At 43.0% G+C, this 19,398-nt stretch overlaps 1 protein-coding gene across 2 annotated transcripts in view; it reads right to left on the bottom strand.

The window, feature by feature from the left end:
• Positions 1 to 7,598: 7,598 nt before the first annotated feature.
• The window catches only part of LOC132828916 (perilipin-3-like), a 90,396-nt gene continuing 78,596 nt past the window's right edge, over positions 7,599 to 19,398 (bottom strand). For both annotated transcript variants that reach the window (XM_060846118.1, XM_060846117.1), the window contains exons 4-8: positions 18,407 to 18,489; positions 16,316 to 16,601; positions 14,633 to 14,820; positions 9,238 to 9,378; positions 7,599 to 8,200 (exon numbers count right to left, since the gene is read on the bottom strand). In XM_060846118.1, the coding sequence (XP_060702101.1) occupies positions 7,835 to 8,200; positions 9,238 to 9,378; positions 14,633 to 14,820; positions 16,316 to 16,601; positions 18,407 to 18,489 (1,064 nt within the window). In that variant the 3' untranslated portion in view covers positions 7,599 to 7,834. The remainder of the gene's footprint in view (positions 8,201 to 9,237; positions 9,379 to 14,632; positions 14,821 to 16,315; positions 16,602 to 18,406; positions 18,490 to 19,398) is intronic.

Here is a 19,398-nt window from a genome sequence, read left to right as displayed (position 1 = left end):
TACTTAACTGTAATCTGTTGGAGTTGTAATTTTATAGTTATGTGTGTTTGTACGTGGCATTGATGCTATTAGATATACTCAGGTATGGGTGGGGTGGGGTGGGGGTGCGGCGCTCACTGTTAACTCTAGCTCGGTATTATATCTAAATCCTATTAAGGAGCGCCCGGGTCGAGGGTGGGACACTGTTTGGGAGAGGATATGGTGGAACGTTGGAAAGGTAGTAAGGCCCCCTGAGAACAAGGGGGAAGATCTCCATTCAAACATGTTTAATTTTTTTTTTGTTTGTTCTTATTGTTTGGAAATAGCTTCCTTTTAATCATACTGTTATGAGTGTATTAGAGAACATTTTCTCTTATTTGAAGGATGTAAGCGACTCAACTATACACTCTGGATGATTGTGGATTAGTTGAATTTTGATGATTATATATTTAAGATCTATTTTTATATTAATGTTTGTGCTTGAAAATTCTGCTTATTTTTGTAAATTTGTCAAAATGTTAAATTCCCAATAAAAATATCTATAAAAAAAAGAGTCAACTACATTGCTGTGGGTCAGGAGTCACGTGTAGGCCAGACCAGCAGTTTCCTTCCCTAAAGGACATTAGTGAATCAGATGAGTTTTTCCCCAACAATTGTCAATTGCTTCATGGTGTGCATACCTCACTTTGGTAGGAAGAGAAGAGGCATAGATTATTTTCTAAACAGGTAAAGACTTTGGAAATCTGAAGCATGAAGGGACGTGGGTGTCCTAGTTAGGATTGTTTGAAGGTTAACATTCAGATTCAGCTGGGAATTAAGAAGGCAAATTCAATGTTAGCATTCATTTCAACAGGTTGAGAATATAAGAGCAGGAATCTATTATAGCTGAGGCTGTATTAAAGTTTTGGAACAGGTTTTGGAATATTGGGAGTAGTTTTGGACGCCATATAGTGGGACGTCCAATTGGATATCCAATCCCTCTACACCTCCATCCACCGTGACCAGTGCCTCCAAGCCCTCCGTTTCTTCCTCTCCCGACATCCCCAACAGTACCCTTCCACTGACACTCTCATTCGTTTGGTTGAACTGGTCCTCACCCTTAATTTCTCCTTTGAATCCTCCCACTTCCTCCAGACCTAAGGGGTAGCCATGGGCACCCATGGGCACCCAAATTGGCCCCAGCTATGCCTATCTATTTGTCAGCTACGTAGAACAGTCCATCTTCAGTAGTTACACCGGCACCACTCCCCACCTCTTCCTTCGCTACATTGATGACTGCATTGGTGCCACCTTGTGCTCCCGCGAGGAGGTTTAGCAGTTCATCAACTTCACCAACACATTCCACCCTGATGTTAAATTCACCTGGACCATCTCTGACACCTCCCTCCTGGACCTCTCCATCTTCATCAATGATGACTGACTTGACACTGACATTTTTTACAAACTCACTGACTCCCACAGCAATCTGGATTATACCTCTTTCCACCCTACCTCCTGCAAAAATGCCATCCCGTATTTCCAATTCCTCTGCCTCCACTGTATCTGCTCCCAGGAGGACCAGTTCCACCACAGAACACACCAGATGGTCTCCTTCTTCAGAGACTGCAGTTTCCCTTCCCATGTGGTTGAAGATGACCTCCAGCACATCTCATCCACATCCCGCACCTCCGCCCTCAGACCCCACCCCTCCAACCGTAACAAGGATGGAACCCCCCCACCCCCCTCCCCCCGCCCCGGTCCTCTCCTTCCACCCTACCAGCCTTCACATAAACTGCATCATCCTCCGACATTTCTGCCACCACCACCAGGGATATATTTCCCTCCCCACCCCTTCCCGTTTTCAGCAAGGACCGTTCCTCCGTGACTACCTGGTCAGGTCCATGCCCCCCAACAACCCACCCTCCCCTCCTGGCACCTTGCCCTGCCACCAAAGGAATTGCAAAACCTGCGCCCACTCCCCCCTCCCCCCCATCACCTCCATCCAAGGCCCCAAAGGAGTCTTCCACATCCATCAAAGTTTCACCTGCACATTCACCAATGTCATTTATTGTATCCGTTACTCCCGATGCGATCTCCTCCACACTGGGGAGACTGTACGCCTTCTTGCAGAGCGCCTTAGGGAACATCTCTGGGACAGCTGCACCAATCAACCACACCGTCCTGTGGCCCAACATTACAACTCCCCCTTATGGAAAATAAAGAGCATGAAAGTCAATTATAAAGGACAAAATTACGACATATCTGGATAGCAGTAACAGGATACGTCAGAGTCAGCATGGATTTATGAAGGGGAGATCATGCTTGACTAATCTTCTGGAATTTTTTGAGGATGTAACTCTAAAGATGGACAAGGGAGATCAAGTAGATGTGGTATACCTGGACTTTCAGAAAGCCTTTGATAAAGTCCCACATAGGAGGTTAGTGAGCAAAGTTAGGGCACATGGTATTAAGGGCAAAATACTGACATGGATTGAAAAGTGGTTAGCTGACAGGAAACAAAGAGTAGTGATAAACAGCTCCATTTCGGAATGGCAGGCGGTGACCAGTGGTGTGCCACAGGGATCAGTGCTGGGACCGCAGCGTTTTACAATGTACATCAACGATATAGATGAAGGTATTAAAAGTAATATTAGCAAATTTGCTGGTGACACAAAGCTGGGTGGCAGGGTGAAATGTGAGGAGGATGTTAGGAAAATACAGGGTGACCTGGACAGGCTAGGTGAGTGGATGGATGCATGGTAGATGCAGTTTAATGTGGATAAATGTGTGGTTATCCACTTTGGTGGCAAGAACAGGAAGGCAGATTATGACCTAAATGGAGTCAAGTTGGGTAAAGGGACAGTACAACGAGATCTAGGTGTTCATGTACATCAGTCAATGAAAGCAAGCATGCAGGTACAGCAGGTAGTGAAGAAGGCTAATAGCATTCTGGCCTTCATTACAAGAGGGATTGAGTATAGAAATAAAGAGGTCCTTCTGCAGCTGAACAGGGCCCTGGTGAGACCGCATCTGGAATACTGTGCACAGTTTTGGTCTCCAAATTTGAGAAAGACACTCTGGCTATTGAGGGAGTGCAGCGTAGGTTCACGAGGTCAATTCCCAGAATGGCGGGACTATCGTACGCTGAAAGATTAGAGCGACTGGGCTTGTATACCCTTGAATTTAGAAGGCTGAGAGGGGATCTGATTGAGATATATAAGATTATTAAACGATTGGACACTCTGGAGGCAGGAAGCATGTTTCCACTAATGGGTGAGTCCTGAACCAAAGGACACAGTTTAAAAATAAGGGATAGGCCATTTAAAACAGAGTTGAGGAGAAACTACTTCATCCAGAGAGTGGTGGGTGTATGGAATGCTCTGCCCCAGAAGGGTATGGAGGCTAAGTCTCTGGATACTTTCAAGAAAGAATTGGATAGAGCTCTTAAGGATTGTGGAATCAAGGGTTACGGGGATAAGGCAGGAACAGGATACTGATCATAATGAATGGTGGTTCTGGCTTGAAGGGCAGAATGGCCTACTCCTGTACCTAACGTCTATTGAAAGTATGGGAAGATGACTGGCAATCTGTGATCTGTGGAAGGCAGGATGGGATAACAATAGTGGAATGCTCTTACACCAATTAGCAGAGTAATGTTAAGACTGAAAGGTCACTATGGCGAGATGAGATAACAGTAGTAGAGGTAGTTTTCCTGTTAAGTATTATTATGACAGGATTGGGACCATAAATATTTGGACATGACATGAAAATATCTAATTAATAGTAGAGTCAGCTTGAGACAGAAGACTATTATAATAGATGGAATAACTAAACATCTATCATGACAGGTTAGTCTGGAATGGGAGATCACTGTAGCAGAGGTAATAATAAATATCTAATCACTACATTAGGAAAATATTAAGTAGGTTCTGGAATGAAAGACCATTGTTGCAAAGAGTTAGCAATAAATATCTAACCGTGACATTAGAATAACATTAAGTAGAATGTACAACTAAAGAGATAATGGGAACTAACATCACTGGCTTATTGTACAGCTAGAGTGAGGTACTTTGATTAATATAGTTGGACATGCTGATAAGCTAACAGAAACATAATAAAAAAAAATTAAAAAACCATGGACTCTGAGGTTCGGGGCATTCGAGAATCTGTTTTCTCAATGTCACGGATTTTTGTTTGCAAATAAAAGACCTACTTCTTGAAGAACTCTCTGCGTCTTCTGGTGATTCTCTACATTTTCTCTATGACACCCTCCCACTCCGCCAAGGACATGCAGGCCCTGGGCCTCCTCCACCACCACTCCCTTGCCATCCAACGCCTGCAGAAAGAATGCCTCACCTTCTGCCTCGGAACACTTCAACTCCAGGGCATCAATGTGGACTTCACCAGTTTCCTCATTTCCCCTCCCCCCACCTTATCTCAATTCCATACTTTCAGCTCAGCACCATCCTCATAACCTGTCCTACCTGCCAATCTTCCTTCCCACCTAGCCACTCCACCTTCCCCTCTGACCTATCATCGTCATTCCCATCCCCATCCACCTATTGTACTTGTTTCCACCTTCTCCCCAGCTCCAGCCCCTCCCATTCATCTCTCCACCCTGGAGGTTCCCTGCCTTCAGTCCTGATGAAGGGCTTTTTGCCTGAAACGTTGATTTTCCTGCTCTTCAGATGCTTCCTGACTTGCTGTGCTTTTCCAGTGCCACTCTAATGTAGACTCAGAGTGAAGGGACAACCCTTTAGACCAGGCATGAGAAAGAATTTCCTTCAGCCACAGGGTGTTTACTGTGTGAAACTCAATGCCACAGAAGGCTATGAGAGGCTTAGTGACAGAATGCATTTAAGACCAGTAGATTGGTTTTTAACTGTCAAAGCGATCAAGGGTTATTGGCAGAAGGCAAGAGAATAGGGTTGAGAAACAGATCAAACATGATTGAATGGCAGATCCAGTGGATCAAATGACCTAATTTAACTCCTATATCATATAATTTAATGCAAGACATGAAGCAACCAGGTCACTAAATTATGATAGTTTAAGGGAATGTCTGCAGTTGCTATACATAAGACTGCCATAAGGCATTAAAAACAAAATCCATGTTAAGTGTGCATCCACTGTTACTAACTTAAGTACAATAATTGTTTAGGTAGAGAATTGATTTGGAAGTAGGATAAAAAGGCATCCACACTAAAATGTAGAAAATGGATCATCTAAAGTTCTAAGGCAACAATCATACAATCTTTCCCAGATGAAAGAATTCCAATTCCTCCAAAAGTAGAAGAATGATTGGTCATGCCTTGCCAGAGATCTATAATGGACATCAGCCTTCCTCAGAAAGAAAGATTTTTATCAAGTTTTCAGATGACACTAAGACAACACACAAACAAAGCTCCATATGCACCATATCTGCCACTGGTCCAGGAAATTTTAAGCTGGAAACTTTTGGATCGTTAGATAGGGAAAAAAAACACACTGGAACAATATGGTTTGTACATATGGGTAAGTTAGTTTAACCTGAAACATTGACTTTCTTGTTCCTCAGAAGCTGCCTGACCTGCCGTGGTCTTTCCAGTACCACACTTCATCTACTCAGTTCTTTTCACAACAAACTAAGAAAAAAAGCTCATAAATGACATCTATTAAATTAATAGAAATTTACCCCCAGCCACTCCACTTTAGCGGCTTCAGTCTGAAGAAGGCAGTAGATAAAGATAATACACTCCACCTGGACTTTTTCATAAACACTAATAAGCTATTGAAAAGTGTTAATGAGAACCCATCTTTAATGGGGTGATACTTGCAGTCTGTAACTGGGGACAATACAAATACAGAATGGTCATTTTGAAAAGGTATTAATGCAATGCACAACCATTTCTAGCTTTGATCTTTAAAAGCACAAAGCTAAATAACTGCTGTGTGGAACATTTCAGATTTACTACCAGGTTGTGCTTAAAAGTTCAATAGTGAGCAAATTTGAGAGAAGAAAATGTAAATAGACACTAAAAATTCAGTCAACGCCAGTTTTATCAGGCTTCATTAGAAAAAATTTCTCCAATGGGAACTTGAGGACCACCTTGTTCAAGAAAGGATCAAGACAAAAGATGGAAAATTATAGGCCGATTAGCCTAACCTCGGTTGTTGGTAAAATTCTAGAATCCATCATTAAGGAGGAGATTTCTAAATTCTTGGAAGTGCAGGTTTAGATTATACCAAGACAGCATTGATTTAGTAAGGGAAGGTCATGCCTGACAAACCTGTCAGAATTCTTTGAAGAGGAAACAAGTAGGTTAGATGAGGGAAACCCATAGGATGTTATCTATTTAGACTTCCAAAAAGCCTTTGATAAGGTGCCTCCCAGGAAGCTGCTGAGTAAGGTGAGGGCCCATGGTGTTGGAGGTGAGCTACTGACATGAATTGAGGGTTGACTGTCTGACAGAAGGCAGAGAGTTGGGATAAAAGGTTCTTTTTCAGAATGGCAGCTGGTATCCTGCAGGGTTCAGTGTTGGTGCTGCAGCTGTTTGCTTTATATATTAGTGATCTGGGTGGGGTGCATTCTGGCAAAGTTTGCCCATGATATGAAGGTTGGTGGACAGGCAGGAGTACTGAGAAGATGGGGAGGCTGCAGAAGGATTTAATATAATGGTCCAGGAAATGGCTGATGAAATTCAAGGTGAGCAAATGAGAAGTCTTGCACTTTGGGGGGAAAAAAAACAATACAGACATGGACTATTTTTTAAATGGTGAGAAATTCATAAGGCCAAAGTACAAAGGGACCTGGGAGTGAGAGTCCAGGATTCTTGAAAGGTTAACTTGCCGATTGAGTCTATGATTAAGAAAGCAAATGCAATGTTATTTATCTCAAGAGGGTTGGAATATAAATGCAGCCATGTGCTTCTGAGACTTTATAAAGCTCTTGCTAGGCCCCATTTAGAATACGGTGTCCAATTGAGCCCACACCTCAGGGAGGACATACTAGCACTGGAGTGTGTACAGTGGAGATTCACACATATGATCCCTGGAATGGTAGGCCTAACATACAATGAACAGTTGAGGATCCTGGGATTGTATTCATTAGAGTTTAGACGGGTTGAAGGGAGATCTAATAGAAACTTACAAGATAGTGTGGCTTACAAAGGGTGGACTCTGAGAAGTTGTTTTTGTTAAGTGGGGAACTAGGATGCCTGGACACAGCCTTCGATTTAGAGGGGGTCTACTTAGAACAGAAACGAGGAGACATTTCTTCAGCCAGAGTAGTGGGCCTGTGGAATTCATTGCCATGGAGCACAGAGGAGGCCGGAACGTTAAAAGTCTTCAAGGCATAGATTGGTAAATTCTTGATCTCACAAGGGACTAAAGGGATATGGGGAGAGTGTGGGTAAGCAGAGTTGAAATGCCCATCAGCCACGATTAAATGGCTAAGTGGACTCTATGGGCTGAATGGCCTTACTTCCACTCCTATGTCTTATGGTTTTAACAGAATCCAACTTGTACAGCAAATGTTTTACCAATAATATTTGAACTGTCAGGCATCCAGAGTTACAGTGCAGAAGCATTCTAAACATTTCTGCTCAACAGAGAAGGGATGATATCCATTAATGTGCAATAGAAAAGACCAGCTGAAAAAATTCAGATGATTAGACCTTTATTAAATTGAAAATTCAACACTAGCACAGACATCAAGAGTCTCTTGATGACATTATCCAAATAAGAAACAAAAACATTTAGGGAATATTGAAGAATTCAGTCTTTCATTTGTTACCCAAGTGAAGGTTTATGCTGTTTATTCAAAGCTTTCAGAAATAAGGCTATACTTGACAGAAGTTTAATTCTGTTGCTTAACTGTTTAGAGTATTGATTATATCTATTCTTTAGAACTCTCCACTGAAATCTCTTCTGATTCAGGGCACTCATTTGGTTGTGGGACAAATGGACCCACCAACCAGTTGAGTGGAGTGTTCTGAAGTACATAGTCCATCACCCCATCCATGGACTCCCGGATCTTCAGCATCTGATCTTTGCTTTGTGCCAGGAGCTGCCCGGAAAGATCACCAAAGGAATTGGCAGATGAGAACGAAGCATGGATGCTCTCTGCTGTTTTGCGGATCTGCTGCACTTTGTCCTGAACGTGTTGAGGGAGGCCGTGTACATTTGAAACGAGAGTTAGGCAGGTAGTCTGTAGTTGCTGGGTGAGACCGCGAGTCATGGTTAGGGTTTGGGATTCGAGCTGCTGCAATACAAAGGGAGACACTATCAGAATCTGGTCACATTTTGTGTGTATCCAAGGAGTCTCAAAACTTCAGCCCAGAAGACTTTTTTTTAAAAACTAGAATACAAGGAACAGTGTATTGGAAGCTAGCCACCTTCTAGCCCAGTTTGAACTGGCATCGAAGGTATCCCCTCAAAAAAAACCCACCAATCTACTGTTTGAGGATAAGATATGTACAGTATGGTACAAAACTACTAATCCTTAGTAACTCACTGATTCTGCTGACGAGGCAAATCATTGTTTACCAACTCCTGCTTTACCATTGTCTGGGTATCCTTGTGGAACATCTTGGCCTAAGCTGATGAGTTGTAAGCAGCAATCACAGCACGGAATGGTTACAGAAATGATCACCTTCCACATTCACCAGCACCAAATGTTGGACAGTAGTTCAAGATGCCCAATAAACCAATTTCAAAAGTGGCATACAGTTGTTGGACAAACCAATTGCACCACAGCTGAAGTGAAGCCCAGTCTAAAATTCCACAAACACACAGTTTTAGTCTAATCTTTGACTGTACTGGTTACATAGTTACACAAAGTTGTCACTTCAGGTTGTGGCAGAACTCGTGGAAGCTCGGAGTGACAAAGTACAGATCGCAGAAGAGGAAATGAGGCAAACTCCACTAAAAAAGGTGCCATGGCGTTATTAATGTAGATCAGTTTATTTAGATGTTAAATATTAACCACGGACATACTGTATTTGACTTTTTGGTGTCCTGGCATTCAGACCAGAATTACCTTCATCACTATTTGGACTTGCTTGCTATATTATGAAGGATCAATTTTCCAATAGCATGTTGATCCTGGAATACACTAAGCACCTTCAGTTTTGATGGCAATTGGAAATATTCACTGTTTTCTCCTTTCTCAAAGTTCTGTTCAATAACAGAAGCAACTGAACAGAAGGTAGAGATCTCTTGTCCTTGTTAGACTGTTCCATGCTAACCCTCTTCACTAGTGTCCTACCCAGGAATTCCACAGTAGAAAAAAGTACTTACTTCTGGTTTTGGAGCCCCTTCTTCCTCCACTGGGCTTGTGGTCTGTTTCTTCTGCCAATCAACCCAGGTCTGATGCAGTTTCTGCTGAACGTCATGCAGTTTCTGATTAGCTGAATCTGCTCCTTTCCTTGCCAATTCAATCTGAAGGAAAATAAAAGTTGGTTAAAAATTGAACCAGTGACAGGCCACAGCTCCTAATGCAGTGATTCCATAACCAGAGCTGAATAACCAGAGTTTACATTCGTCTTTCAGATCCAGATTTCAACCCAGCAAATATTGTTTAGGTTGAGAGCAGTCTTGATGAGCAATTTAATATTGTGACATAAAAGGTCGGGTCAGTTCAGTTCAATATCTCAATAGAGTTTGAGCATCTTAAACAGGCACAGCAGTAGACTGACTAATCAGCCCCTTGAACCTGCTGCTATTCAATAAAAATCACTCAAGTTAATATTCTGTTCAAAATTAAAACATGGAGAAATAAAACTCCATCATAACCATGGAAAGATTTGAACCTCATTAACAGTTGGTGGAGAAAGTTAAGTGTTTCAAAGGCTTCATGTCAATTGTACTTAACCATTATGGATTTATTGGGCTGGCAGTGGTTGAGAATCAGCTATATTATTAAATGAGCTCATTTTATTCCTCAGCCACACTAGCTGGTGGTAACAGAACACACATTTCTTTGTTAACACAATCATTGTGATGTGGCCAACAGCAAGCAGTTTACACCAACTTTTTGACCAAAATTTGAAAGCGATTCAATCTGTTTGCTTAGGACTAAAAAATTAGCAGCAATGTTTGCTGGGACAGCAGCGAACTACTGCAAAAAGAGAAAAACATGATTCTTTTACATTTACTGCACTGAATGCTCAAATATCAGAGGGATCTGTACCTACCCACAATGCAACTGGCACAGGGAACCAATGATTATAAACAGATATGCATAACCAGAGACAATAAATTTGGACAATTACTGAAGAAATTTAGTTTTTGGCACGAATTAACTTATTTTCTGTAACATCATTCAGAGTCAAAAGATTCTTCCCTTCTCAAAACAAACCGCTCTAGGAAACAAATTGAAGGATTAAGAAAAAATAATCAGTTGTTAAAATCGCCAGTGTTAATCATTGTTAAATAAACAAGGAAAACCGTCATTTCATGAGTATATTGTGAATTGCTGTTGGTGGTTTTGCCTGTAGATTAGCTGTGAGGTTCATCAAGACAGACCAAAAGGATAGGCCTTACTCAGAGGGATGTTTTTAAACTGACTGCTTCAGAAGGATGGTCACAAGGGTACCTTTCAGTAGTTTTTGATCAACACTCCAGTTGACAGTTCCTCTTAATAAAGCTGAAAATGTGTTGCTGGTTAAAGCACAGCAGGTTAGGCAGCATCCAAGGAACAGGAAATTTGACGTTTCAGGCCAGAGCCCTTCATCAGGAATGAGAAGAGGGTGCCAGGCAGGCTCAGATAATAGGTGGGGGGGGGGGGGGGAGGGGCGATGGAGATGTGATGGTGGAAGGAGGTCAAGGTGAGGCTGATAGGCCGGAGAGGGGGTGGGGGCGGAGAGGTCAGGAAGAGGATTGTAGGTTAGGAGGGCGGTGCTGAGTCCAAGGGATTTGACTGAGACAAGGTGGGGGGAGGGGAAATGAGGAAACTGGAGAAATCAGAGTTCATCCCTTACGGCTGGAGGGTTCCCAGGCGGAAGATGAGGCGCTCTTCCTCCAACCGTCGTATTATGATGTTCTGGCGATGGAGGAGTCAAAGGACCTGCATGTCTTCGGTGGAGTGGGAGGGAGAGTTAAAGTGTTGAGCCACGGGGTGGTTGGTTCGGGCGTCCCAGAGGTGTTCCCTGAAGCGTTCTGCAAGTAGGCGGCCTGTCTCCCCAATATAGAGGAGGCCACATCGGGTGCAGCGGATGCAATAGATGTGTGTGGAGGTGCAGGTGAATTTGTGGCGGATATGGAAGGATCCCTTGGGGCCTTGGAGGGAAGTGGGGGGGGGGGGGGGGGGGGGGGGGGAAAAGAGAGGGAGAAGGTGGGGGCGCAAGTTTTGCATTTCCTGCGGTTGCAGGGGAAGGTGCTGGGAGTGGAGGTTGGGTTGGTGGGGGGTGTGGACCTGACGAGGGAGTCACGAAGGGAGTGGTCTTTGCGGAATGCTGATAGGGGAGGGGAGGGAAATATATCCCTGGTGGTGGGGTCCGTTTGGAGTTGGCAGAAATGACGGCGGATGATACGCTGTATACGGAGGTTGGTGGGGTGGTAGGTGAGAACCAGTGGGGTTCTGTCTTGGTGGCGGTTGGAGGGGCAGGGCTCAAGGATGGAGGAGCGGGAAGTGGAGGAGATGCGGTGGTGGGCATTGTCGATCATGTCTGGGGGGAATCTGCGGTCCTTGAAGAAGGAGGCCATTTGGGCTGTACGGTATTGGAACTGGTCCTCCTGGGAGCAGATGCGGCAGAGACGAAGGAATTGGGAATATGGGATGGAGTTTTTACAGGGGACAGGGTGGGAGGAGGTGTAGTCCAGGTAGCTGTGGGAGTCAGTCGGTTTATAGAAGATGTCTGTGTTGAGTCGGTCGCCCGGAGGTAGAAATGGAAAGGTCTAGGAAGGGGAGGGAGGAGTCTGAGACAGTCCAGGTGAATTTGAGGTCGGGATGGAAGGTGTTGGTAAAGTTGATGAACTGTTCAACCTCCTTGTGGGAGCACGAGGCAGCGCCGATACAGTCATCGATGTAGCGGAGGAGAAGGTGGGGGGTAGTGCCAGTGTAGTTGCGGAAGATGGACTGTTCCACATATCCTACAAAGAGACAGGCATAGCTGGGGCCCATGCGGGTGCCCATGACAACTCCTTTAGTTTGGAGGAAGTGGGAGGATTGGAAAGAGAAGTTATTCAGGGTGAGGACCAGTTCAGTCAGTCGAAGGAGGGTGTCAGTGGAAGGGTACTGGTTGGTGCAGCGGGAAAGGAAGAAGCGGAGGGCTTTGAGGTGTACAGGGACTGGATGTCCATGGTGAAGATAAGGCGTTGGGGGCCGGGGAAGCGAAAATCATGGAGGAGATGGAGGGCGTGGGTGGTGTCCCGAACGTAGGTGAGAAGTTCTTGGACTAAAGGGGACAGAACCGTGTCGAGGTATGCAGAGATGAGTTCGGTGGGGCAGGAGCAGGCTGAGACAATGGGTCGGCCGGGGCAATCAGGTTTGTGGATTTTGGGCAGGAGGTCGCTGGGATGCCCGAACCAACCAACCCAACCACCCTGTGGCTCAACATCAACTCTCCCTCCCACTCCACCGAAGACATGCAGGTCCTTGGACTCCATCGCCAGAACATAACACGATGGTTGGAGGAAGAGCGCCTCATCTTCCGCCTGGGAACCCTCCAGCCACAAGGGATGAACTCTGATTTCTCCAGTTTCCTCATTTCCCCTCCCCCCACCTTGTTGCAGTCGATTCCCTTGGACTCAGCACCGCCCTCCTAACCTGCAATCCTCTTCCTGACCTCTCCGCCCCCACCCCCTCTCTGGCCTATCATCCTCACCTTGACCTCCTTCCACCTATCACATCTCCATCGCCCCTCCCCCAAGTCCCTCCTCTTAATAAAGGCCAGGTTCAATGTATAACTGTCTAGCTAGAATACACAAATGCAAATAAACTGTGATTGAAAGGTAGATTAGTTTATGGAATAACAGCATCTTAAGAGGCTGCTTGTGCTTAGGCCTTTGGAAAGGTTATGCAATTGGTCCCCCCTCTTTACTCTTTCCCCATGGTACTGTAGAACTTTCCACAAATGTTCATTCAATTCCTGTTGGAAGTCACTAAACCGTTTAAAACAAATTTCAGATCAAAATTCAATGTTAAAAGTTCTGCTTTTAATGTTCTACTAAATCACAAATAGGTATCTTCTGCATTTAGGAATCGCTGACACTGGAAACAAATTTTCTTTACCTTGGCATACTTCTTCACAGCACTTTTCTAAGGGAAAACAATCCCACCCTCAAGGTTCCTCATTTCACTCTTCAGTACCATCTCCAAGATGGAAAATATTTTCAGAAAAGTCACACTCATAACTGGATATTCCAGTTGAATAAATTAGTATTTTATTAGCCTTTAGTTATAACCTTCCTGAATTTAAATTTCTAAATAATAGTGCAAAAACAAGTTACCTGTCATTTTTAAAGATTGCATGCATACACCTCCAGATCTGCTCCGACGTCCGTTTGAAATCATACCATTTGTTATTTCATTCTTCCCATCAAAAGACACTATCGCACATCAGTTGAATTTTTATTAGTCAAAGATGTGCATTTGCCCATTTACCAGTCTAGTCTATGTTTTCTCTTGAATTCTATTCCTGTCCTCTTCACTTTACTACATTAGAATTTTAAGTCACCCACAAGATTTGATATTATGCAATGTAAGAGACTACATTAGTTTAAAAAGCACTGGTCTCACCTACCCTTGGGGGAAAACAACATTATATAATCCTCCCCCACTACTGTTCTTTTCACAATTTTGTACATTTTGAATTAGATTTTAAGTCTGGCCTGTTGCTTTAAAAAGGAGTTAATGTTTCCTTCTCCACTGCACTCCCATTGATACTGTTTGTAGTACTCCATTTTGCAAAGATTTCTAATCTTCGCAGTGCAGACCTTGGGAATTAATGCAGTAATTAAATTTATAACTGAGGAAAGGAAGATCAACACATTCCTAACCAGTGGCTGGTGTAGACAAGGGTCTTTCCATGATTTTTTGAAGTCTAACAATTATTTATCTCAATACTGGCTGTGAAAAGTTGTACAATGGAACATGAGAGTGAGTGTGTAGGACACACAAATGTTTTCTAACAGAAGTGGCTCATCATAACAAAACATTCCTGTCCCCCCCCGCCAACTGTAACTTCCTATCAATACTTAAAGTCGCCACAACTGATCAAAACAGGATGAGGCAAGGGAATTGAGAGAAGCTAGAGTAAGTGCAGCTGTTATAGTTTTTTTTAAAAAGATTCGATTCCCTCCATTGTGGAAACAGGCCCTTCAGCCCAACCAGTCCACAATGACCCTCCGAAGAGCAACCCACCCAGACCCATTCCCCCTAACTAATGCACCTAACACTATGGGCAATTTAGCACGGCCAATTCACCTAACCTGCACATTTTTTGGACTGTGGGAGGAAGCCAGAGTACCCGGAGGAAACCCACACAGACAGTCTGTGTGGAGTTTCAGACAGTCGCCTGAGGCTGGAGACCTGAGTCACTTTGGGGAGCCTTAACCAACAACTCACTTGTACAATAATAAACTGATTGTAGAAGTACTCCAATTAGAGAGCTGATTGCAGAGAAAAACAAACAAAACAGCTTGTTGTCCGTATCAAAACTACTTGGTATCATCTGCAGGTGTGTATTCTTACCAGGTCCATTGTGTTATGGAGCTGAATCATTATGTCTTGGCTGCTTTGCTTGACTTTCTGCATTTTAGATGTCGAGTGCTGGTATGCTCTATGACGCACTTTTGAAGACAAGGACCCCAAGCGCACATAGTAACTCTGCTTCTGTGCTGGAGCCACCTCAACACCTTCAACAGGAGTGGCTAACTTTGCTGAAGAAGGGAAAAAGAAAGTTTATGGTCAAGTCTGCTGTTTGAGGGGCAAGTATTTATTCTAGCATACAGAATTATTCTCAAAGGGGAAGCACCCCAGGTATGTCATGTGCACAAACACTGACAGATTCAACCGTTTCAATCTCAACTGTGCAGGGAGAGTAATCCTGTCAGAGGTTGCCAGCAGCAAGTACTAAAATGCAGTCCAAGAACCAAATTCCAGGTGAGGAACTTGCTTTGGTTAGCTTCAATACAAATTGAAAGTTGAGGGAGCTTTCTACTGACTGGAGTCAGTTAGCACAAAGGATGGTGGTTCAGAGGCAAATTTTCTCACTCCCAGAACATCGCTGTTAGAGTCCCTGAGGACTATGTCCTAGCCCTATGAATCTGCAGCTATTTTCACAGCTTCCAATGACTTTCCCCCCAAAGAAGGTCCGAACTAGGGATGTTCATTAACTGGAAGTGAAGTGAAATTATCTAATTGACACCTCCTCAGATAAACACAGCGCAGCAATCTGTCCCTGCACACAGCAGTACCTGAACAACTTCTCAGCTTCTAATGATAAGCAACATTTTTGTGTTTGAGTGCCAGACAGCACTCCTCAAATTTGCAAGCAACTGCTGCCCCTTGAACTCCTGCTGCCTTCAAATCACAACTCTGACTTCGAGGTCAGAGTCCAGATATATATAGTTTGGCAAGTGACTCATCTCTTGACTTCAAAGCCGATTGGGTCTGATAGGCAGAGCACCCAGAAAGGTGCAGTTCTGATAATATCCAAGACAACCCAGTTCACTGACTGGTCTCATCCCCCCTCTGGTGATGAATAGATGAGGCTTTGAGCCATCTATAGCTTGTACTGTAGTAGTTCATCAATGTTCCTTTGATAGCACTGCCAATCTGTGCTTATACTGCCTAAAAGAACCAGGCCAGAATAACAAAAGGATGGCTAAATTAGTTCCCTCAAACATAGAATAAGGCCTTATTTGGAAAGTTTGCTGTCCTATTGTTGCTGGATTTAAAAGCTCTGAAATTCCTATTTGTAGCAATGTCTGCTTCATGGATTACACTTGTTTAATTTGCTACCTCAAGCACAATAAAATACCAGCAATGTTCAAATCTCAGTTAACAACAAAATCCATTTCAGTATGATTTGGCCTGTGCTCATGTGCCACCAGAAGTCAGAAAAATTTTTGACCATAGCTATTTTATGACTTAACGTCTAAAGATGGATAGAAGTTTTGGTTGTAGTTTGAACTGTGTAGTAATGCTATAACACAGGCACTTCTGAAATATAATACTTCCAAGAGTCCAAATTGAAGAACCCTGAAATTCAATAGTGTACACCCACAAGGTTGACACAATAGAGTCATGATTCATTTGTACTTGACAACCTCATTACTTTAGGTAAAAAATGTGCACATTATGTTTACAGTAATTGAAGTACGTACAAAAGCATCTTAACGAGGTAGTAAAATTTGATCTTGTCTTACTTACCCAATTCCTCTTCAGTCATAGGAAGATAATGATCAACAATTTCTTCAGATTTATTGAGTGCACTGTCAACACCAGTGACCACCATCTGCCCGACTTTGGACGTCATGACAGTGTTAACTCCTTCAGCCATCACTGACTTGGTCTTCTCTATGCTGCCATGGACTGCTCCCTTGGCCATATCTACAGCACCAGTCACTGCATTTTTCGCTCCAGTCACTGTGTTGGAGACTGCATCTTTGGCTCCAGTTATTGTGGATGAAACCATCTCTTTGGTATCAGCAACAACCTGTGCAGAGGATAATTCAGTATTTTAAAAAGACAAAATTAACTTGTGTAATATCATGCTCAGTACAGGCATGTCATTATGAAAACCCAGTCAACAATTTTTTTCACTCATGGGATGTGGACATCACTGGATGGGCCAGTATTTATTGCCCACCTCCAAATGCCTGGGGGCAGTTAAGAGTCAGTCACATTGCTAGGTGTAGGAAGCATTTTAGAAGGCAAATGACATCAGCCTCCATTGCAAGAAAGAATGTGAGTGCAAGAGCCAAGAAAATCTTCTTGCAGCTATTCAAGGCATTGGCATGACCACATCTGACACTATGGCCTCCTTACCCAAGGAAAGATACACTTCCCATACTCACTAGAGTTTAGAAGGATGAGGGGGAATGAAATTGAAGTGTATAAAATTCTGACAGGGCCAGGCAGGGACAATTTCTCCCCTGGCTAGAAAGTTGAGATCACAGGGCCATGGTGTCAGGATTGAGGTCAGCCATTTTTGGACTGACAGAGGAGAAATCTCCTCAGAGAATGGGGGAAGAAACCTCTGGCATTCTGTACCAGATGCCTGTGGAGGCCAAGTCATTAAACATATTTAAGACAAATGTTTTCAGAGCCTAAAACAAAGTGTCCAGGGATGTGGAGAGTACAGGAGTATACCATTAAGACACAGGACCAGCCACAACCATCTTTAATGGTGGGAGCAGGCTAAAATGGCCTACTCCTGTTCCTATTTTCTATGTTTTGTTAACTGCTTAAATATAGGACATACACAGCCAGCTATTCAAGTAATTCTCGATTCCTGTTCGAGGATGGATCAACACTTAAAAAGGTCATGGAGTTGCTAAACTGTCCATTGCCATCTTTCACACTGGATCAAAAGTCAATAGCCACTACCAACTTCATATTGCATGGCAAAAACCTTCCCAATCAAACTGGCTGGTTAACACAGCTGAGACTCCACCAAAAGGATGTGGAATCATCACAGACATTATACTTTATTTGGGAGTCACTTTGGAATTTGTGAAAAGTCACAAAAGAGTCATGATTTCTTTGTCTGTTTAAAGAGATCAAAAGATTGTTTGCAAGTGATAGACGTACCTTGCCTTCAATAGTATGTGGGGTTTTATTTTAAAAAACTACTGGAGGGGACAGGGCCTCAGTCAGACATCAACTAAAAGACAGCATGGGACGTTCAGTTATTGTTTCATGTCTCTGCCTTTGACTGAAGTAGACTATGTTCAAACCGCCATGTAATAACATTAACTGAGCCACACCTGCTACTAATCCACAGGGGAACACCTCAATTTCATAATTTAGTGGATCCATATATAGCTGAAGGTCTGATTTTTAAGCTGATTGCATTCAGAATAGAAGGTTTAAACTGATAATAGCCAATCAAAAACTCTCAAGAGCTATTCACATCTATTTTATGCAAATTAGTCATTAGGAAGAGTCTGATTTTAAAAAGTTGAAAACTGGGGCTTTAATTTATTTAGAACCCAGGACAAATGTAGACAAAAAATTTGTCATTATACATTGGTGACAATGAAATAGACACCCAAATATGGTATTACAACTTAATTTTGTAGCCTCAATAATAATCCTTCACTTACAATAATTGCTGCTGCAGTGTTCCTAAAGCTTGGAACACTCCATTGGAAAGAGGTCTATGGGAAAGTGGGTTAACAGTTGTCCTTGCAGAAATAGTACTGACATGGTAGACCTTGAGCTTGAAGCATTCTGACTAGAATCTGGTTTGATAACCCAGTGCTATCCTAAAGATCATTTTGCAGATGATTTCCTCACCTGGGGTGTGGACTGATGAAGGATTGGAAGTTTCTCCTCCAGTTTATCCAAGCTTTTACAGGCATATTCATTCACTGCTGAAACTGAGCACAAATAACAACCTTGGTTTAGAGACAAAGTATAGCATGCTCACATTGAGCTAAGCGGTTCATTCCAGAAGTTGAGCTATAGCCACAAAAAGCTATTAAAACATGTTGAATTACAAGCATTAAATTTTACACTTCAATTCATAGAAATGTAGTAGTCATGAGATGTTAACTTGCTCTGGTAGCATGTTGAAGATAGATCTTAATTGCATTTATTGCCTGGAATAATTGTGACTATTAGCTCCATGTTAGTAAGGAACTCTGCTTTTTACACAAGTCATTCCAGGAAGGAAAGTAGTCAGGAGATTGGAAGCCACAGCCTGACGTTTTATCACACAAGCAGTCAGTGTTATAATCAGTACTAGCATTTAGTAAAATAATTCACATTTAAATAGGCCATCTCTAACAGAAATATACACCAAATTCTTCATTTGTGAATAATCTAACTCTGGGCCAAATTATGTTGCCATTTACACTGCAGTTAGAATGCATTGATCATTAAAAAGTGAAGTTCAGCTGATACCTAGAGTGGTTCACAACTAGCAACACATGGCAGCAACCAAATACTTTTATTTCACATGGCAAGGCCTCCTCAAAACAAATAGCATTCAGGTAATTTGTTTTGTGACAATGGTTGAGGAATACATCAGACCAACTCCTTTGTTTCTTTCCTAATAGGGCCATGGGGTATTGTTTAGCCAAACAAGGGCAGGTGGGACCTCCATGCAGCATTGAAGTCTCTACCTAGATCATGTGCTCAAATGGTGGATTCTAGTTCCTTCTAACCACTATGCATCTCCACAATGGCAGAGAGTATAACAATGCGTAACAAATCCTGAAATTCCCCTCTTTATTAGCCAGAATGCATGGAAACCTAAGGTAGAACCATCTGGCAGTGTTAGAATT

Source organism: Hemiscyllium ocellatum, chromosome 28 (genome assembly GCF_020745735.1).
Source record: "Hemiscyllium ocellatum isolate sHemOce1 chromosome 28, sHemOce1.pat.X.cur, whole genome shotgun sequence".
Lineage (NCBI taxonomy): Eukaryota > Metazoa > Chordata > Chondrichthyes > Orectolobiformes > Hemiscylliidae > Hemiscyllium > Hemiscyllium ocellatum.
The sequence above is the reverse complement of the archived record's forward strand: the minus strand, read 5'-3'. Positions and strand labels throughout refer to the sequence as shown.